Below are 23,180 nucleotides of genomic sequence, written 5' to 3' on the forward strand. Positions count from 1 at the left end.
AATTACATAACTGATCAGAAATAATCTTTAAGTGTGCATTTCTCACTTTGCAGTCGACATTTAGGTCGACAGAGAGGACTTGCTCAGCTCAACAGCTCTATTGTGTGTACTGAGGGAAAGAAACATGAGAAAGTAAAGTTAAACAGCAAGACAAACTAAGCTGCAGCCTGTACTGTATGTGTCTGCCTGCCTCCATTGGGTTCTATTGAGTCTATTTTTAGCCGCGGCAGACTGGTCACGTGGCAGGAGGAGGACGTCAATAATGTTGTTGTTGGTGGTGAGAGAGAGAGTGAGAGAGAGAGAGAGAGAGAGAGAGAGAGACTGTAAATATGGAGGGGTGAAACGGTAGTAGGTGAGACGCGTCCCGCTTGTGAAATTCAACGTATTTCACGTGAAATAACGCCGAGGAGCTCTACGCGGTGACATACCGAGCCTCGGCGGAAACCAAAGCTCGGTAGGAAACGAGCTCTGCGCCAATACGCGTTCCAGGAGGACCCGCCGACTTTCACGGTACCGTGAGGTTTATGGGAGTGAGAGGGTGTCTGCGTGCGTGTGTGCGTGTTCGAGAAGGAGATACCCACCGACAGGCAGTCAAAAGGTTTGTCGAAGAAGGGCGCAGATCGACTGGTAAAATTATGTGCTTGCTAATAGTTTCTTTGCCTGACGTGACTCACTGGCCATATATATAACACACTAGCTAACTTGCAAATAGTTACTATAACGCTGCTGCTACAGCTAGCTAAAGGACATAATATGACACTTGGCATATACAGCAGTCTCCTAGCTATCAGACAGCTAACATCCAAGCTGTTATCTGCTTTCATATCATAGTGACTAATGTATAAGCAGTTATAGAGCAGGACTGATCCATGTATCTAACAGCTACCTGGCGTAAAACTGACAGCGAGAAAGTTAACCAGCCACCCGCTTACCGTCCAAGCCTAATGCTAATAGAGGACAGTCATTAACCCTCTACACTAGTTGAAAGTGTGTGGAAAACCTAGAAGCCAGCGTTCTAAGGCAGTCGTCCACAGACCACAGGTTCAGGATTTCGATCCCCGAAGTATTTTCTGGGCAAGTCACTGAACCCCCAATCGCCCCATTCCCCTCTCCAGCTGTGCAGTGCCGGTCCATGCTCGGTAGAAATTGGGGAGGGTTGCGTCAGGAAGGGCATAAAAAAAAAAACTGTGCCAAATCATCATGCGGACAATGATCCGCTGTGGTGACCCTGAACTCATGGGATAAGCTGAAAGGACAAAAAATAAATAAATAAATAAATAAAATCCAACCTAGAAGCCAGTGTTCACTTATCATTGGCAAACAGTGAAGACCATTTATCCAAATCAAATATCTGTAAGCTTGAAGCATGGCAGAATACAACTGTAGTACAGTATTGTAGTCATTGCAATTAAAAAGTGAGGCCACACTACTATGAAAAAAGCCAGAATGACAGCATGACTTTATGTTTTTTTATTGTGTTTGTAAATTACAGTAATCCTAAGAAAGTGTAGCATAGGATTGAATTGATTATTGGTTTGCTTCTATTAGCTACATAATTTTGCATGTTAGTAAATAATAAAAAAAAACACTGGGGGTGGATAAAAATTGGATATTTTATTATGTGGTTTCTCTGTATGTTGGCAGTCAGAACCAGGTGGGCCAAAAAAGCAGATGTAGTGAGAAAAGGAAACCAGCCTATAGTATGTGATAGTGATAGTGACACTAGCTAAATTAGCTAGATGAAATGAATTAATAGATGGTACAGGTAATGTTGCCATATGTAAGGCTGCAACTATCACTCCCACCTGCATGGCAAATATGGATCAGTCATTTCTGTAATTACATAGCAAGACATAGAAAAAGGAAGGGAATGAGTGAAATAGTCTACATTAAATAGTCTACAAGAAAAATAAATGGTAAAATCAAGACAACAATGTCTACAGACAAACAGGTTATTTTAGATATATTAACTATATTAACACATATATTCACTACATTAACACAAACCAAATTATAGAATTGAAAAATGCCCAACACAGCATCCTATGGTACAATGTAATGTCAATGTCTTTTGCTCTAAGAGTCAGTCCCAAACTGTCAGAAACCTAGAGATATGATTTAATTCTTTTCTTCAGTAAATAATGAAATTTTCTGCGTAATTGTTATGGTCACAATTCATTTTCACTGTCAATACGCTAATTGATTTTGCAGCTCTAGCACAGTTTTTTTTTTTCTCAGATGCCTATCTGGCAGCTAAAAGCACAGACTCAGGGGGAACCTGAGTCTCCATCCACTCTGACGTGTTTCCTCCTTTTCTAACCCTTTAGTGCAAATGAATAAAAAGCAAAAGATCCTGGTTAACGTCTGTGTTTGGTTTGATACAAGAACACTGCATAGTTTGCAGGTTTCTTGCTGCCAGAGCTGTAGTAGTTACTAACTAGTCATTCTAGTTCACAGAAACCATATTTGTGTATGTTCGGTGTCCATATTTGTAAACAAGCTTTGTCAATGATGGTTAGCACCGTAGCCATGGCACCCTGCTCCTCTATCTGACATGCAACCCACCAAGGGCCCTGCTGTGGTCTGGTTTTGATGAATCTTGTAGTATGGTATTCATATGGATTATTGTCTATCTTGGAAACCAACAGATGACACTTGGTCTACAATATTACTATATTCTGTTTTACTCACTGACTGTAGAGTGCTGCTCCATAATGGTACTACATTATCTCTATTCATAAAAGGGTGGTGGCATATACATTTTATACAAACGCCAACTTGTTGCTCTTGAAATGCAGCACTTAGCCATATGTTTAGAACCCTCCATGGTCAGGTTCCCAGGGCCCTTCATCATCAGGGTCTTTTAGTTGTTCCTTGCTACAGATTTGGAAACAAAGGGGATTGTGGCCTTGAAGTTTAGTGTGAATCATGCTGTATATTTGTGTTCTAACTTAAATTGAGCCCGAGAGTATACTGGCCGGACCTGACCTGAACCCAAGAACCATATTATATTTTTTACACCTGACCGGAGTCCAGCACAGTTTAGCTTAACTGGTTCATGCCAGCCTTATGGTTTATCCTGAGGAAGAGCTACGTGTTGAAGCGTCAAGTCTCCCCTGGCCATTAAATGAAGTTTAGTGCTCCAGCATTAGATTTATTTGTTTGGTGTAGTCATATTTAGATGTGACTAAACATTTGAACACCTTAAAATATGCTATCAGCCAAACCAAACTATCAGAACTAAAACATGATTTCTAGATTTGTGTTTAAACCAGGCCTGAACCCTCTTGCACGGGCCGGTCAGTGCAAGAGGGTTCAGGCCTGGTTTTTGGGTTTGTTTTGGGGATCCACACTACTTTGAAGTTGTGGCTCTAAAACTGTCTCCTATTAGACTCAAGATCTGTGGACACTGTTAAATGGCATCTTAAGACCCAGTGTTACAGTTTTATTAGGCTATTTTTATATTTTAGCTTTCTTTTGTATTTAATTACTTTAAATCACTTTGTGATATATGATTTAGAAATGTGCTACATTAATATACAGTCAATTTGCACTTTACCCATTAGTATGTGCTATTACACATAGTGTCAAATTATTATTATTATTATTAATTGAGATAGATTGATTTTTAATTCCTCACGAAAAGCACCAGTTTTTTTGACAGCATGTACTAGGTGAAGGTATTAGTTTCCCAATGATTAAAAAATTGCCTATATATTAAATCACCATATGGTTCTCTATTTCAATACTTCTGAAGCTCCATTTGTTTTTGAAATACTGGTGGAAGGTTTTTGTCTAAAAGCTGATCCTATTTCATTGGATTGGAGTTGACATGTCTAGATGTTTTCCTGGTGCTGTCACTGTGTTTTTGCACACCTCTGTATATGTGCCCCATTAATGTTAGTGTATCAAAAATCCTCAGTGGAAATTCTGGAAATGTAACACAGATTTTATAATATCAGAAATATGTTTCTGTGCTTGACTGAAGTATGTAGAGGTTTGAAGACAAAATGCAAGGATTTGTAATGGAAACTGATTTTTTAAATCACAATATGAAATATTTGACTTAAATGTCCATTGAAATCATCTGATCTTTGTTTGTCTTGAATATAAAGGATCAAAAGCTACCTTTCACTTCCTGGTGTGTTGGAACCACTAAGTCTTTGTGGTACCACAGTTTAGGCCATCTAGTTAGCAACTAGTTGGTTAATTTGGTGGAAGATTTAGCATCCAAACAGCCTCAGATTAACCACAGAAGTTGGATGAGACCAAATACAGAGCTCATTCATTAGGTGGAGATAAAAATACACAATTCCAAATGATGACAATGTTGCTCTGTAAATGTGTAAATGAGCTATATATACAGTAAAATAGTAATCTTAAATATGCAATCCTCCTCTTTTGCAACAGCTAAGTACTGAGTATGTATCTTTGTTTCTTCTTGAGTCCAAAATATACTAGAGAAAAGGAAAGATGACTGATGTTATACAGAGTCATGGTTGAACAGTAGTGTGTGTATGTGTGTGCTCACTCACACTTTCTGTTTGTTTAGGGAAGAGGTGCTCAGGTGAACCGTTACCACGGCAGCCAGCTCCCTGGTTGCCAGGCAGCACTTCCTGCTCCTCTCCAGAATGGGAGGCCCCAGGTATTTTAGGAAATGTTGGTGTGAAGAGGAGGAAGAGGCAGTGGAGAGAGAGAGAGAGAGATTATGTGATGCTTTGGCAACATTTTAGACACATGACTCAAGTGTTAGCTGCTTCTGTTCTATAGTGAAGAATGTTTTCTCACTCCTTTTTTAAATTGGGCTTGTTTGTGTGCATGGCATTAGGTTAATAGTTAAGTTGGCCAGCAGGCTAGTCTGTCACAGCTAGTTAGCTCCATAATCCAAGTCCACATAGAGAGAAATACCCTCAAACATGTACACACCTACAGTCTTACATCCCATTATCTCAATACTGACACTGTAACCATGGCACCCAGCCCAGTTGCTATAGTGACATGGACTTCCTGTGACTTCTTGAAAAAGTTAGGCCCTAATCAGATAGCTTTTTAGCTGCCCGGTGCCGCTGTTTGTGATTGCATTCAATGAGAGTGAGGTGTTTGGTTCACTCATTTTGCATTGCTGAGCACCTTGCGTCTTTCTGCTCAGTGTTTTTTGTGTTTTTTGCAGGAATATGTTGACCGACTTTAGTGGAAATAAAATAAATTCAAATCCTGCTTTGCGGACATGGCTTGTGCCCCGATGACTTTTGAAACCATCTAATTCTACGCACGGCACCTTGTTGTTGATTGGGTTACTGTTAGAGAAAACACCAGATCCATAGATCCCCTTTCTGCTTTTTTCAAAATGCATAATAATAAGATAACCAACATATTTAGAAAGACCAAAAACAACATAAAAGGAAGCAAGTCCTACCCCATGTGCTGTGCTAAGGTTTAAATACAAACTTTACTGCTTCTTTGGCAGCTTTCTTCTTTTTTTTCTTCCTCTCTGCATGCCGTTGGGCTATGCCCTCTTTAGTTTCGGGAAGGTAACAGTGAGGCTATATTGGGGCTCAAACAGATTGTCTGGTTAGGTTGATAGTTCTCTGGAGGAAGCAAGTCTGAACCTGAAGAAAGGGTCTAATTTGGAAAATGAATAATAGGATGTTTAAATGTCTGTATAGTGAACCTGTTTTAGCCAAGTTTTTCAATTGTCCATCTCCTACAACAGAACATAATTATTTCTAATTATTTCTAGTGTCTAAGTATGCACATGCTCACAAGCTGTTGCAGGTCAACTGTTGTAAAATAGTAGCATAGCAAAAACACATGTCTGTAATTTAGATACAAATTTAAGAGTTTTAAAGAAATTATAAAATACTCTTCTTATTTGTAATATAGTGATTTATTTAGCTTCAGTTTTGGTCAGTTCTCTTAGTTTATTACTAAATTAGAGAGGGATAGCACATATTAAGCAACATTGCTGTAAAATGTTTTAGTTACAGTTATAAAACAAAAAGCTTATAGTCGTCTGACATCATGGAGATGAGACTTAGGTGGTAATGCTGAGATAAAACACAAGTGGAAACAGGCAGTAAGCTCACTGTAAATTCTGATTAGTTAACCTTACTTAAAAAAACTAAACTAGAATAGAAATTGTATTTCTAACTACAATTGCTTATTAAGTGTAGTACACTTACAGTGTAGTTTAAACAGTACTTACACATGGAGTACTCATAATTTTTATTTTAAACAAAGTCATTTTAAGTTTATTGCATTGTGTGCTGTCTTTCAAATGACACATTTATTTTGGGTTGGATAAACTAAAGTGACGTTTGTTATAACTTTGAATGTCTGAGTTGCAGTCACTGATTGACTTAATAACACCAAGGAAACCCATTGTCTTTAAAATTTCAAGTAATGGTTCTCCATGTAACTTTAGTTTACCAAACTCCTGTCATACATAACTTTCTACACATTGTCTTCAGTCATGGTTTTTTAACCACGCTCATCCCCTCAAAATTAATAAGCTTCCATTACCACTGTAACAATACTACGCTATACCACAATAATATGCTATTTTATTCTATACTACTAAGGTAAAAAGACCCGCACCCTCACAGCTGTTCCATCTAAGAACGTTTTTTTCAATTAACTATAAATATAGTTCTCAGATCAGTCCCACTATAGTGTAAACTGCATAAATAGGAAACACATTTTACTTTCAGCAGTGTACTTTCGAAAAATGTAATCCTCCCTCCATCGTTCTCCTCCAAATATCAGCAGGATTTTCCAAACGCAGAAAAAGCTCAATGGTCAATTGCACTGGGTTTATGAATTGCACCAATATGCTTTGATACTTACCAATACTTACCTTAATGACCCTGTAAATATCTAAAAGTTTTACTTGATTGTTTTAAGTTAGTGTAACTCAAAAACAATGAGTAAAGGGTTTTTTTCACCCTGCAATTACCCCTAACTAAGAAAACTAGTAATAAGTGCATTTGTTGAAAACTGAGTAAAATTAACAAAAATAAACAAAGTTAGGATTACTATTTGATTTTACATTACATAAAGAGATTTGGTCAAGTTATGTATAATTTACCGATATTATAGTAACATATTGTAGGTACTGTAAAGAAATATTTTCTTATTAGTAAAGGAACTGAAGTACGGAAATGGCAAATTAGGTTTTTAAACAGTATCATTATTATTGTTTGTCATTGAGAACTGATAAGTATATAATATTTTTTCACTGTAAAATGTCCGGCATTAGGTTTTTTAAGCACAGCCTTTTGTTGTTTCTATGTAAAAAACAAAACTCACTGAGCTTACCACACTCAAACTATGTTGACGTAATTACCACAGAGATATGCTAGAGTGTAATCCACAGTCTCCATTTAACAATACAACCCTAGCACAATCATAATAGCAATGCGATAGCCTATTGTATTAAGTACTGTATAAAAATATAGTATAAAACACATTTATTTTCTGTTTGAGACATTAATGCAATTTAAATCCAAAATGGTGCAAACTAAAAAAGATTAATAAAGATGGTGTATATTATTGAGTTAAATACTTTTTATTACACTTGGCAAGTGAGGCAAGTCAGGAGTCATATTGAAAGGGTCAGGCAGTGAAAACAGGGAGAGAGGCAACAAAGTGTAGAGGATGGAAAAATAAATGAACAGAAAGAATGTAATGTTGAAGACAGTGAGATGAGTGACTTTGAGAGAGGAAGCAGAGAATGTAACGATAATTCATGCAACATTTAACCTGATTTAACCTGAATTTACAGTCTTTACCAGACTTTAAGAATATAATGAGAAGTTTCTGTGGGCTGACAAGTTATCCTGTTAAGTCATGATAATCTTCAAAAAATATTTTTAGAATAAATGGATATTTGTTATATGTAAGATCATCCTACAATACAATACAGTACATATCTAGGATCGAAATAGAAACACAAATTGTGTTTCCGAGGATCTGGATATATAATATTATAAACTTTATTTGAACATTATTGTGCTCCTGTATTGAATTACATTAGATTATACAGCTGCCAGCTAAAAAACTGTACAAACTGTCTTACTTAACTGTGGTATTATTGAACTAGTTTGATTTACATGCATGATGATCTAAAGTACATTTAGACCAGGAAACCACTTAAATGTAAAGTAATTAATTCTAAACTATTTTAGACTGATTCAGGTGGACAGTAACTAGTGGGGCAGCGTGACTTGATGGTGACAGACAGAGCTGCTAGAACTGCTGTTTGTCTCTGTGTGGTGTTAATAGCATAGTAGAAGGAACTGGGCGCTAAACGTGTTACTTTAAATCACATTACAGCTAAGTAGCCTGAGCCACAACTGTAACACACAAATGCACACAATGTCCCTGTGACATTCATTTAAGTCAATTATTAATGATGTTGGTGTATGACGTCTCTGTGTAACCTGTTCCTTCTTGCTCTCATTCACAACATGTGACCTGTAGGTGGCATCAGAGGACAACAGAGCTTCATTAAGGGTTGAGGTTTGGTGCAGGTTTTTTCCTTAATGGGATAGAATTCCAGTTTAGACATAACGTATGATCAAGATACAATGAATGATTCCTTCATTCATTGTATTCAGAAATATAGACCAGAGAGGTACTAATTTAAGTAGTGATTCCCAGTTTGGAGGTGTTTTAAACTAAGAAATAAACTAAATAGTAAAACATAATTTCTTCAGAACTAGGATTAAAACATCATGAGATAGATGACATCAGATCAAATTGCAGAAGCTAAACAGACTGCTCTGATGTCAACTAAATGGTAAAAATGGGATTTCTCTTTTGCAGAAAAAACTACATTGAGAAGAAGGTCTGATTCGTCCAACACATGGCTGACACAGAGGGCCCACTTTAACACATACAAAAACACAGCAGAAGGACTGGGGAGAGGAGTCTAGACTCAGCCTTCATGAATTCACCGCACACCTCAGGTGATTCTCTGTCAATGTGTCTGTCAATCTCAAACAGCTGGTGTGGCATTTGTTCTGGTATTACAAATGTCTCTGACGGGCCTGTGGTGAATTGGTAGTGGTGGTAGGAGTTGTCTGTAGTTTGCTGTCTTTATCTTTGTAGTTTCTAGGGAAACTAGCATCTTAAACACATTGCCAATACAGCGTAATGTTCTTTTATATCATGTTTGGATTTGCTGTGTTAAAGTGTTCACCTCCTAATTTAATCCATTGATCAACACAAGCTTTAGCCTTTTTTTTAGAGTTGATTATTATTTTGTGTGCTTTGTTGTTGCATTTGCCAGAGCATTCATATATGTAAAGGAAACATCATTGAGCCAGCACCTGAGTCAGATGCAGGTGACTGGAGACATCAAACAAGTGTCTGGTAGCACTGTGATATCTTCAGCGTGGTAGTACAGTCATGTGTTCACTGACAAAAAGAACCATAAAAAATACATTCACCTGTGTTTGGATGAAAATAAGACATATGGAGTTAACACATAGGATGGTGAGACACTTTTCAGACTATACCCCCTTATGCATTCTGCTGTCACCTGTGGTGTTTCAGCCATGCTGTGTTTTCAAAGACTCTGAGTGACCATCATACTTTGTATTTTTAACAATAGAGAGGTGCTAATGAAAAATTAACTTAGAAACACAATATAATGTAACTGGTCTGATTATTACATGGTGAATATACTGTAGATCCTGAACTATAACAATTCTGTCCAAATGTACACGCGAATGCAGTATTATTTCTGTCAAGTTTGACTTCTGACATAAATCGTACTTTTTGTTGTTAAGTGCCATGTTTTATGACCCGTTTTGTGTGTACATCCACATGTTTCCCCTACAAATATGGTGACCTCCCATGCCAATAAGACCTCTGTCATGCTTACATGAGCGACAAAAAAGATTTTGTATATGGAGATGTTAAGTTCACAACCAATCCACTTCTTTTTAAAGTTCGTGGGTAGGTATGAAAGTGATCCCTGAACTGTTCCTGTTAATGTTGTGCCCATATTTCACTGCCTGCCCTACATCCACTCCACTGCCTTTTTTACTTAAAGAATGAGAACCAGCCGTTGCAAAGAGGCAGACGTTGTTGACTTACTAAAGAAAGTCTGAAAGTCCACACATAAGTGAAACGAAATTATATTGATGGGATGTTTAAGTTTTAATCTGATATATCAGACTTCCCATAATAAGTTCCAATTGGTTGGCCTCATAAATCTTTCTTTCATAACTTGCAGAATTATTAGGAATATTCTGGAATATATGTCATCACCATAAACAGCTTTTTAGAAGAGGAACATCTTAGAGGGCTTGAGCTGAGGCCCCCAGTGAGACATACAGGAGAAATTATTTGCGTGAAATAAATGCATCTTATTAATGTTTTGCACAATGTTTTACGTGACCCTTAAATGAAATTTACCAACCAAAGGTGCTGCCACGGTGCCTGAAAATATTTCAAGGGGAAACACTGCATACGCCATGTGGTCTTAAGGATGAGGTAGTTAATGCCTTTGTAATGTCCCAAAGCTCTGCGTGAACGGCTGTTGTAATGCTAAATCTATCCACCAAGAAGAGCAGTGCTTTGTTTTAGTTTACTGCAGAGCTAGACGGATATTCTGAATGTTCTCTAAAATTTGTCAGATCCACTGAAGTGAGACCATTAGCCCAGGTTGACTGACTGACAGCTGATCCAAATGCTAATCAGTGTCAGTGTGTGAGTAATAACAGCCATTTAATTACGCTAGATATGAATGTTTATATGCCATTTGAGACATTTTGCCATGGACGAAAATCTGGATTTGACTGGCTATACAAGAGAAGATTGGGTTGAATTTTAAGGACAATATTTTCTAGGGCCAGTATTTTTAGTCATAACAATCTCCAAGTTGACATACTCAATCATCCTTTTACAAAAGTGTTCATATTATGTTTGACCACATGTTATATTTTAGATTACAAACATCAGAAACATTTTAGTATTAAGTTTCCTGCCCAAAGACTCATTGACATGTGGAGGAGCCAGGGATCAACCCACCAATCCTGCAGTCAGCTAACACTGTACTCTGCATGCTAAGACAGAGGAACCTTGTACAAATGAAATTACATTTTAGTCAGGGGGACTGTGGCACAGGAGGTACAGTGGTTGTGCGCTGTACCTAAGTTGTTGATCCCCAGCTCTTCGGTCACGTGAAAGTGGCGATGAGCAAAAAGCACTGGCCAGCTGCATAGCAGCTCCCCCATTGATGTGAAAGAGTGTGTATGCAATTGAGTGTGAATTGGTGAATAAGAAGCAGTGTAAAGCGCTTTGAGTACCAATAGGTAGAAAAGCGCTATATAAGTGCAGACCATTTACATTAATGTCAATGTTGTGATGTTGTATTTATAATACTGTTAAATTGGCTGCAAATAAGCTAGGGAATTGTTAGGAACATATTAAGACTTTCCAGCTAGAATCAATACCAGAATCAGTCATCATACCTCGTACATTACCTCATAAATGTCAATTGTAAATTCTTACGGTTATATTGTTTTTATATTCCATACACTATTTTTAATCTGCTTGTGAGTGCATGCTCACACACAAAAAGTGTATAGTGTGATGTAGTGGATTGCAGAATGTTAGCAGTAAGTAGCATATGCCATGGATGCAACATTTTTCTTCAGATATATTTTAGAGCACTATGGATAACAATTTTACAATCAGATAACAGATAAATGATTTCTGACACAGGTACTGACTTAGTAATGTTGAAGTTCAGCTACAGCATTATACCACACACTTTTTTAAAGGAACCAAAGGTGTAACGTGTCTTTGTGGTTTTGCCACATTTCTAAAAATGGCATTGGAACCTTGGAACCTTTAACATGCAATGACTGTTTGGTTTTTTTTTGTGACCACTTGGGGGCAGCAGAAACAAGTTGCGAACACAATATTGGCAATATCACACAATTATGATAAAACTGATGCCTCTTATTTACACATCTAGCTGTTTTATACATATGTCATGTATATTATGCACTGTAACCGTGTGTGTGTGTGTGTGTGTGTGTGTGTGTGTTTGTACGTGGATAGCCAGAGCATGACTGCTTGATTGGGTAACATATAAACAAGACGCCTTTAAGGTCACCTCAAGATTTTTCTTTTTCTTTTGACTATGTCCTGAACTGAATGACTGGTTGATAGACTGCCTGTAATTTAGTTGTTATGGATACAGATATAGAACATAATGTGTACGCACACACACTATACCAACACAGACACACAGACAGCAGTGTGACTCCAGGGGTTGATGTGCCTCAAATAGAAACGCAGAGATGAGTCATCCACTGAGCTACTGCAGTACAAATACACACACAAAGACACAGGAACTTACACACACCTTTAGCAGATGTGTTTAGTATGTGAGACCATTGAGATGTCAGGCATGTTTCCTGGTCAGTGCCATCTCTCTCTTTTTCTGGCGGCCAAAGTGATTTTATAGATGATATAAGGTAACAAACTAAGTCTTTAATAAATAATCTTGGTACTGGATAATAGAAAAATAATGCAGCAATTCGGGTGAATGTAAAACAGTTAAGGGTATTACAATTTTGTTTTCACTTTATTTACATTAATTTCCTCTTAAAAATGTATTCTGTGCTTGAGCTTGAGGACACAGAGAGCTGGTTACACAGAAGGTGAGGAGCGTAATGAAAAGATGATAGTATGGTGATATGATGATGATAAAAGTGATGATGAAATAATTAAATTCACATTTTTAACCCCTTTGAATGGAAACTGTCATAGCAGCAGCAAAAATCAGCCCAGAAATAAAAAGCTAACAAATACAGAGAACTCAAAACCAGGTACCATATTAAAATGAAACAGAATTTATCTGAGCTAATACATTGCGTCATTTAAGACTTTTCAATGGTTGGTTACATAAAGACCAATCCTTGTTTTTTTTTATTCATACACTGTGTTTTCCTGCAGTCAGACAATCTCCATTGCTCTATGGTAAAACACTGGAACCTATAGTCCTTAAAGTACAGCTACACTTAGTACTGAGCTGCTGAATGGAACAAACAAATCCTATAAATAGCACCCAGCAGTTTGAATTAATAATATCCACAAAGTGAGCAGTGCAGATTTTGGTCAAAAAATAACTTTCAGTGAGTCTCCATGACATTTCCCAGGTGCAATGTGCCTGTGAAATGCTGCTGTTGGATGAAAACTGCATAAATGTATTTTTATTGGAGTTTTCTTTTGGATTATTTTTAGCTAGATATAAGGTAATATTCCATCTAAATGTAAGTAAACACAAGGTAATGTCATATTTTATTTTTTCTGGTATTTACAGGAAAATTTTCATTTGCAAATTAAACATGTAAATAAAAACCATAGATGGATCAACATGCGCTTATTGTAATTTTTAGAGTCTTGTCATCAACATGAAAGGAGATTAGACATTATTACAAACAAAATACAACGCCTTGATCACGGAACTTAAATGCATTTTCTATGCTGACCTTAAGCTAACCTGCTGCTTAACTCATGAATTAGTTCCCAAGCAAGTGTAATATCTGGTAGTACACTACTCACAAAAAGTTAGGGACATCCAACTTTCAGGTGAAATTTCAGAATGCACCTAAAATGCACTGTAACCTTTACAGGTGAACTAAATTAGACCTTTTCTAAAGTTTTGAATGCACATGTCCAACTGGTTAATGTTTCAGTAGTTAATGCATAACATGCTGTTCTCTCACAGGAATCACAGCATAATTCATGGATCACGTCTGATCCATGAATCAACCACTAAATGTTCTGATCTATGACAATTTGTATTTAAACAATCTTTTTCCTCATGCTGTTCACATTTTATCCCTAACTTTTTGTGAGTAGTGTATACATCTGTTTTTGTTGATTTCTTGATAGCTCTAGCAAGATCTATGTCAACTACTTCATGCTTCATGCAACATGGTAACTGGAAGTATTCATTGTTTATTACATCCCATGCTATGGATAAAACTTGCATGTTATATGCATAAACATGTGCATCATTGTATGGCATGACAGAATAATGTTACTTAATATTTAAGGATATGAGCAACCTTGTCTAGAATAGCATTGTTCAGATTAGTATGTGGTTCATCCAGTGGCATTTTGTCCTCAACACAGACTGCTAACACTACTGTACTATTTGACCTGCTTTCCAGGCTTTTGCTGCAGTCCAGATGTTGTTTCTTGTGGTAGGATTTTCTCTTCAGTTTTCTTTTCAGCAGGTGAAATACATGTTTAGTTGGGTTTAAGTGTGGTGATTGACTTGGTTGGACTAAAACCATCATTTTCCTTATGATGAAGTCCTTAGTTGAGTTGGCAGCATGTTTTGGATCATTGTATTGCTGTATGGTCTGTAAGCACTTCCTAATTAGTTTAGTTCCATTTCTGTTTAAATTCGCAGACAAACTGTTTCTTTATACCTCTGAATTAATTCTGCTGCTGCCACTCATGAGTTATACTGTATCATCAATAGAGATCAGTGAGCATGTTCCTGAGGCAGCCATGCAGCACTACCCATGATGCTACAGTGCTTTACAGATGAGCTTGTATGGTTTGGATCCCAACCACATTCTTTCTTTCTCACTTTGATAGAGATTTATCTTCTTATCAGACCATAAAACTTGGTTCCAGAACATTGTTGTCTTGGCTATGCCCTCAGTTACAAAATGGCTCGCTTTCCACCCATAGACAACACTCTGGTTTTGATGTTGATCAGTTCTATTTCAGTGTTCTTAGGTAAAACCCATGTCTAAAACAAAGTGTATTCATTGTGCTGTGTACATTGTTTGAACGATCGATCTCACATGGCACCTGAGGGTAACAAGAAACACTTGTCAATGAAATGTTCCAATATTTCAACTCATTTAAACCAAGCAAAAATAATTGTTCTTTCTATGTCAATATTTTCGGACTAATAATAATGTAATAAGTGGCATGTTGGCATGGCCAAATTTTTTGCAGGTTAGTTTTGCACTTAAAGTTTACTTAGGACAAATACTAGGACAAAATTCAACTTACATATAAGTTAATGAACGTCATTGGTTTGAGACTGTTTTGTCATCAACCAAAATATTGCCATCATATTTGGCCCAATGATGATGCTTAATGCAAACATACAGATCTTGACTGACTGAGTGTCTTCACCAGTATAATGGACAGACTAACTGAGTGACTGACAGGCTGACTGAAAAACTAGCACTGCCATCCCTAGAGCCACTCTAGCATAGCAACAAATTGTGTCTTATCATACACTGTACATAGTCCTGCCCACGCTGTTTGATTGACAGGTGAGCTATGGGAAATGCAGTGCAGAAATGACAGTCTTTAAAGCCTCAAATGCCCCCTCCCCCCTTCACCTCCTCCACCCAACCCCAGAGCTTTAGGCTTACAGCTTTCCTTCTCTCTTCATCTATTTTTATCTGTAGCTCCTCCTTCTCTCTAGCAAGCTATTTTCAGCCATAGTTCCTCCATCACAACCCCCCCCCCACCCCCCCCACTAACTCCTATGTTAGTAAATGTCTCTTCTCATCTCTTCTTCTAAATGCATTTAGGAAAATGGTGGTGTGAACCTTGAATGGGTTTCTTGGTTTCCTCACATTCTCCTTGTTGATATTTGTGACATTCACTAAAATGCAATGAGTTGCTGTTGACTTTATCTTTATCCGTCTAACTTCCTTTCCACCCAGTGATCTACTTTCAGTCTCTCTCCTGCTCACCCTCCTCCTTCTGTCTCCTCTCTCTCTCTCTCTTCCCTCATTCATTCAGCAGCTCAAGCAGCACAGACACTCCCGCGTACACACAAATAAACATGCCAGTGGTTCGTAGTGAATATTAGCTGTCTGACCAGCAGCCTTTTCTTGTTGCCTGTCTTCTCCTTTTTAAGTATGGGATAAGAAAAACAACGTGTGATTCCTGGCTGTTAATTTTTCTGGGAGGATTCTAACTCGCTGCTCATCTTCTTCAGACCAGCCTGACTCTCCTCACATTTCCTTATTTTTTTATTATACTGCTCTCTCCCTCGTCCTTCCATTTCCCTCTCTCTGTCATTCTCTCAGTGCTCTGTTCTAATTTTGGAAGCATGGAACCTCGGGGAGCGCTCTCCCAAAGCTATTTACGTCCTTGCCTCTCCTCCTCTTCCTCCTCCTCCTCCTCCTTCTCCGCGTCTCCTCTCACTTTCGTCAAGCAGGAGGAGAACAGCATGAGGATACTTTGATGCACCAGAGCAGAGGAATTCGGCTTTCCCTTGTCTCTGTATTTTTCTTGCGTTCTTCGCTGTTAGAAGCAGAAAAGAGGCTGAAGCTGCTCTGCTCTCAAACCTGACTCTTTCCTTCACCTTTCAGCTTAAGGAAATACAGAGTTTTACTGGGAAGCAACCAGATTTTATTCATTTTCTCCTGGTCTTGGTTTTGAGAATGTGATGGTTTGGTGGTCTCAGGTTTAGTGCACCACTGAAAACCATCTACCATAATGACTGGTACATCTCAAAACATACCAGCCACTGTCTCAGGAGCCAACCAAGTGCTCTCCATGGATTAGGACACCCAGTGATGAAGTTTAGGCTACAAAAGGATTTTGTCACAAGTGTCGTGGGTCATCGCAGCACAGCCAGAGTCATTAGAAGCTGGAGCTGGAGCCTAAACTGACGGTCTATGCTGGAATACACAATAACAGCACAGAGGATATTTTTTTCTGGAAATTTTAATGGAAGTAGTTTCAGGATTATTTCACAGTAAAAGCACAGACAACTTTTTGTAGTTTGGAAGTTTTCAGTTGAACTAATTATTAATTTTTGAAAGCACATTTGAGTATTTCTCCACTCCCACCTTGTCATTGACAACTTGAATCCTAAGCTAAGCCATTCTGGTATTTCAGAAGAAAAACTGACTGGTGTTTTTGTGAAAAGTTGAACACTGCCTCTTGTCTTGGCATGCTGTTGCATCCCACGGTGTCAGGATTGTGCGCCATGTTGCAGACCATCTATGAGACTGAGTCCTGTTTTTCCTCTACCAGCACAGACAGCCACCACAAGCCTCTGGAGCTCCTGAGTGGCAGCAGGGGCTCCAGCACTGCCATGCCCACTGCTGGTGAGTCATACGTGGGAAAGGAGAGGTGGGATGGGGGTGGTATTTATAATGTCTGTCAGTAACTTTTGCATTTTTGATGGAAGGTTTATGCTCAACCTTTTTAGCACAAAGCCATACCTGTTTGTTATGGTACTGTAAGAGAAAGTGAATTGTTATAAATGTAAACAGCATTACTTGTGTCACTGTGTCTGAGCTTAAAGTTTTAGTTGCTAGAACAGTTCAGAGGTTCTCAAGTATGCATTTTTATACAGCAGCGCAGAGGGAGAGAATCGCGGCAAAGATAGCGTACGAGATAAAAGGGGCAGGTGCATGCTGGTGGAACTTAGTTAAAGTAGTTTGGTGACAATGATCAACAGAAGCTATCACACAGGTCTTGGAGGCAGTTATGATACTTTTAAATTCTTGGTGTACAATTGCTGCACTTTCCATCCAAATTTGTACTGTTTAATCTATATTTAAATACATAATTTTAATATATTTTTAGATTCCATGTAACTTTTATATTCTATATAAAACCCCCAGCACATCAGCCATAAATTCCTTTATAAATGACTGTGAATAGGGCTGTCCTCGAAAGTTCTTTTGTGATGTCATAAGGCAATCAGAAGATCCCATCAGCATTATTCTTACATTAATGGGCTGCAGTCATTCTTTTCATTCATATACACATATGCACTCTGTTGGAAAACCCAGTGGACCATGGATAAATTATGGGACCTTTTAGAACTTCAAAGCACGTTTTGTGAGTTAGTGTCCTGGTCAGCCAACTTCTAGAAAGGTATTTAATGTTCAAACCCACATCTAGTTTGTGAATAAAAAAGGTTCAGTGCCTTCGTTCAGACACATGGCTTCTAAAAGACCAACAATATTTGTTGTTTAGGATTAGGTACAGTTTGAAGAACAGTGTGGCTGCTGAAGTGAAGTGAGAAAGGTTTGGAGTGTGGATTGACACCACTTTCTGATGCCAGCAGGTTAGTTTATACAAACAGGATGCATTCAGTCTAATCTTCTTAGCAATTACATCGTTGGTTAACGGTGGAATCCAGGTTAGTCTATACTCTGTGTGTATGTTGGGGGGTTCACAGGCTTCGTTTTTACTTACATTGTTCACACTTCTTTTCTTAAACTTGGCTTGCATTTGATGACATTGATGTGTGTTCGCATGCAGTTACTTATTTATAAATGGTAAATGTTCTGCACTTATATAGAGCTTTTCTACCTATTGGCACTCAAAGCGCTTTAAACTGCTTCTTATTCACCCATTCACACACAAGTTGGAGTTCAGTGTCTTAATGGCTGAAATGACTGCCATGACTGACAATATCACTTGACATTCCATCTTCTACATGGAGTGACAAACTTGCTTTTGAACTACAAAAAAACACCTTGGCACCTGTAGGATTTTTAGGAATAAACTGGCAAACATTTGCCTATTTACACATTTGGCATTATGCCTCAGTCCATATAATAAGTTTAATATAATAAGAATTTGCTTTAGATGTTTTGGTCTCCACCAACTCATGAATGAATGTTGTGTCTTTTTAGCTGCTAATTGCTCTATAATGTTCAGCAGTTAGTCTACAGCTTTATCTGTCTGCTGCTTGGTACCGGCCAGATGGCTGCCTGTCGCTTGTTGAAATGAGTCTAATGAGAGTGAAGACATTAAAGCTGCAGGCTGTAAAACTGAAACAGTCAGCTAAAAATGCTCAAATGGCTGAAGGGAACTTCTAGGGTGGATGATAAAAATTCTGTTTTTTTTACTATGAGTGACCGCTTTCACATTCACGTAACCGTTTAAACCATTGGTAAAATATTGATGAGCCCAGCTCTAAAAATATGCATAGTTCGTAATTGATTGAACCAGATGTTGTTAAAGACATTAAGCTCGGAGCAGCAGCATCACAGTGGATGACCTACAGTCTGCCAGCCCATAATACTCTTGACCCACCCCTTCATCTCTATAGCAACAGTACACATGTAAGTCCTCTCTCGCCAAGCTTCTAATTTGCCTGAAGTACACACGGCTATTATACTATTTTTGCCTTCTCTCTGTCTTTTCTTTGCCCCCCTCTCTCTCTCTGTCTCTCTCTCTCTCTCTCTCTCTCTCTCTCTCCTTCCATGATTGTTTTGCAGGGCTGACGTCATAGTGCCTATTTTCTTTTAGCATTGCAGAACGAACAAGACAAGGGAAAAAAGAAGAGAAAAAAGGAATATTAGTTTCCAGAAAATCCTCCAGGCAGCAGCAGTAGAAGTAACAGAAACAGGGAGTCACACAGACACACAGAGAAAAGTCACTCATCCCGGGCTTAGCATGAACAGCTCTGTATTTTCTTCTTTTAATTTAATTCATAATTAATTATACAATTGCTTCATAATAGAAGCAAGAAATCTTGGAAAGCACTTAGTGTAGAATCTTTGGTTCTGGATTTTGGCTGGATCACATGGCATTGCTGTCAGAAGTTTGAAATTCCCAGTAGTTGAACTGTAGTTCAGAACTCATGCATTCCAGTGGTCCAATTACAAAATCAAAATAATTAAATAGTAATCATAGAAGATTATCTAGTAATCTAAACTAAACTTACTACATAATGTATAGCATAGTAAAATCTTCATTTGTAGTTTTTTTATCTATTTATCCATTTTAAAAAGAGCTGCAATATGAGCATCTATCAGATGTGGGTAAAGGCATTGTTTTAGCCATTTCTCAACAATCTCGACAATGACAAATATTTGATATTTAAATGGATTCTTTTATTTGACCATTTCTCCAAAAATGAAAGAGAATCTGTTTCCTAACAAAGATAATATTAAATATATTATATATGATAATATTAAAATCATTTTCGATTTTTGAACCAATTTTAAAAGCATCGGAGTCCACAGACATAACAGCATATTTACAGATTTAAAAAAAAAAATTACCTTCAATAGTAAGAACTCACACAATTAAGGATTCACCTAAGATGCAGCACAACACACTTGGCATTGATACTAAAATTCTGAGTGGTAATTCCAGCGACTTCATATCTCACCAAAGATTACGTGATCACATGTGACTTCAAAACAAAACTAACATAGAGACGGACTGTTGTCATCAGTGAGTAGCACTTGTGTGCTATTTTTGAAAAAGGGAAGCTAAAGAGGGTAAAATCTGTGGATGAAGTCTGAATCAGTGTGAGCTGCAATAGAGATGGAAATAAAACTTTCCTTTAAGTAACAAACACAGCTAGTGCAAGCTACTGCTTAAATGAAACAACATTCTTTTGATGAAACTTCTTGGTCAGCTCGCTCTTGTTGGCTGTTGTGAGTTTCTGCTTAATATTCCATTGATCCTTTTGCACAGAACAAGATATTGTCTGTGAGGCAGCATACAGTATGTTGCTCCAAAACCAAAACATTCAGTGTAAGTTACACGGAAGTTACCCACGCTGTTTACCAATGCTGTGTGGAGTAATGCCCCTCACAGCATCATCGGATGTTGGCTTTTGACCTCTGCAAGGATAACATGACAGATAGTCCTTTTCCTCTTTAGCATGAATGTTGCAGCATCAACGATTTTCAAAAGTAATTTTACATTTTCACTTGTCAGGCCACAGATTTTCGATTTCACCTCAGTCCATTTTAAATGAGTCAAGCTATCAGAAGGCAGCATTTCTGGAACTTGTTTTGAGTTTGTATCTGGAGCGATTACCTGTGTTCACTAACAGTGTTTTTAGAGGTAGTTTTTTCGAATATCATGGATGTTTGATTTCTTTTTTCTGTTTTCAAAGCGATGAACCTCACCTAATTTTTACCTCTGAAAGACCACACTTCTGAAAAACCCAATAATGATACTGACATGTTGCCTTTTTAACCTCATTAGTTATTAGATGTTCAAATGTTTCTTTCTTTCTTTTTTTCCAGGCTTTTGTTGCCACAGTGCCAGCATTTTATGGGATTTTTGGAGTGATGCTCAGTTAAGCAATTACACTACGTCACCTTTGGTTTGAAGGAATTGTGAGGATTTTATTTTATTTTTGTACTGTTCTGTGACATTTTTATATGATGTCCCAATAACACCTTTTCCCAAACAGAGTACAAGTACAGATACTTACATTTGAATGATTGCTGATACCAAGTACTGTCACAAGTACAAAACTGTTGTGCTTCTAGCATGGGTTGCTGCACAGTAAAATCCTCATCCATCTGCTGCATAGTTAAGCTAATAAAAGACACTGACTGATAAGAGCTGCTGGTCCAAATATTATTGGACACCTTGGGGAGAAAAACACATTCAAAGACTGAACAGTTCACATTTGAATGCTGTTTTCACCAGCTGTCACAGATTCTAGTCTCTGCTAGTCTGGAAGGAGCACACACCTGATAACTGGAAGCTAAACAGACCACACTGACTGTAGATTCTTTAGAGGGACATGGTGTTAAAATACTTTTGTAAAATAAAGCAACTTTCAGGTAAAGCTATAGTTACTGTAGATCTCCCTTGGTTTTGGCCGATGTCAGTCGTAAATATTAAACATATGTAAATAAACATAAGAATGATGGGAATGACTGCTAGTAACTGGATCTACAGAATTTCGCAGAACAGAGCAGTGAGCATTAGTTATGTTGTTGTGACTTATCTTTGCTGCATACCTGCTCAACCACCGTGAGGTTAACATGGTATCAGGTACCCTATTGGAGTTTTAAGCAAGAGTACAAATAGACCAGGGCAGTATTGGACTTAATACATTGGGTATTAGGTCTAATACTGCTGGTATCCGTAGTGGAGAGCATCCCTAATTGAGACAAAGGTTAGCAGAGTAATAGGAAATGTAGATAATTATTGTAGCTTTATAAACAGATATTTTCTTCATAATTAAGAGCATCATTGGGGTCCACCTAGGATGCACAGTCTTTCTTTGATTCTTTTTTTACTGCTTCCATCCTGGTGCAGGAATTACTGTATTTAAGTGTAGCTGTAGTGAGGTAGAGACCGATATGATTGACTGAAATGTTGTCTTAGCCCTGCCTCCTCGTCAGACTGTACTTTTGTGTGTGTATTTACCAGACTATAAATGTCTTCGGTTTGACGTCAGACGCTGGTTGCTGTGGAATGCTGTTCTCTTGCCAACACAGCAGTCTCTCTCATACACACACACACACACACACACACACACACACACACACACACACACACACAGGGACAGTGTGTGTGTTGTAGTGGAAGGGGAGACACGTGCGTCACAGCGAAATGTCAGAATATTTGTTTAGGTAATTTAGATGTGAGTGGCTGCACACGTATGCCCACACATATACACAGACATATGCCTTGTTTATCATTGGCTCTCCCTTTTTTTGGCTTTTGCCAACTTTCAAACACCTTAGAAGTTACAAACCAGAACCCAGAATCTGGGCTGCTTATTTGGGAATGTTTGTGTGTATAGGAAAATTGTCTTTTTACTCTTGAAGATTTTGTCAGGTATTTAACAAACCTTTCACTAAGCTATAAACAATGAAACTTTTTTTATTCACTGCAGGTACAGTATTTCTTCCTTGTGTCACTATATGAGGTCAGAGGTCATACTGGGATTAAAGGCAGTAAAGATTTGGAATAATGAAATCTTTCCTCTTCTAACTAGTCACAGTCCTCCAGGACAAGGCTAATAAGCTTGGCCTTATTGTGGCCACTGGTTAGTTTAGAACCCACGTGGCACACAAAAGCAGAAAGGGTGTGCCAAAGAACGGGAATACCTTTGTACAGAAAGGTCAAAGATCACACTACACATAATTGAATTTCCTCACTGCCCAGCAGACAGGAAATATGCTGATGTCACAACATGTTAAAGTCTGTGGTATCTTCCAGGAAATAGCTTGATCCAATAGCAGAGGTCAGCCATGGCCAGGAGAGTATAGTCAGTGGCAGGTCTGGTTCAGGGTCAAGCTTTCTCTGTCTCTCTATTTCTGTCTCTGTTTCTCTTTCTCTGTCTCTCTCTCTCTCTCTCTCTCTCTCTCTCTCTCTCTCTCTCTCTATCTCATTGACTCATTGCCCCACACAAACAGATCCAGTGATCA

At 38.1% G+C, this 23,180-nt stretch overlaps 1 protein-coding gene across 11 annotated transcripts in view; it reads left to right on the forward strand.

Annotated features, from left to right (window-relative positions):
* Positions 1–273: 273 nt before the first annotated feature.
* hdac5 (histone deacetylase 5) overlaps positions 274–23,180 on the forward strand; it is a 58,237-nt gene continuing 35,330 nt past the window's right edge. The window contains exons 1-3 of one of the 11 annotated variants that reach the window (XM_067476461.1): positions 274–598; positions 4,553–4,645; positions 8,827–8,969. In XM_067476461.1, coding sequence (XP_067332562.1) covers positions 8,948–8,969 — 22 coding nt within the window. In that variant the 5' untranslated portion in view covers positions 274–598; positions 4,553–4,645; positions 8,827–8,947. Of the gene's footprint in view, positions 628–4,552; positions 4,646–8,826; positions 8,970–15,688; positions 17,130–21,032; positions 21,126–23,180 lie in introns of those variants that run through there. The other 10 variants (XM_067476463.1, XM_067476462.1, XM_067476460.1 and 7 more) reach the window with 10 other exon arrangements.

The sequence above is a fragment of the Channa argus genome, chromosome 15 (assembly GCF_033026475.1).
Source record: "Channa argus isolate prfri chromosome 15, Channa argus male v1.0, whole genome shotgun sequence".
NCBI lineage: Eukaryota > Metazoa > Chordata > Actinopteri > Anabantiformes > Channidae > Channa > Channa argus.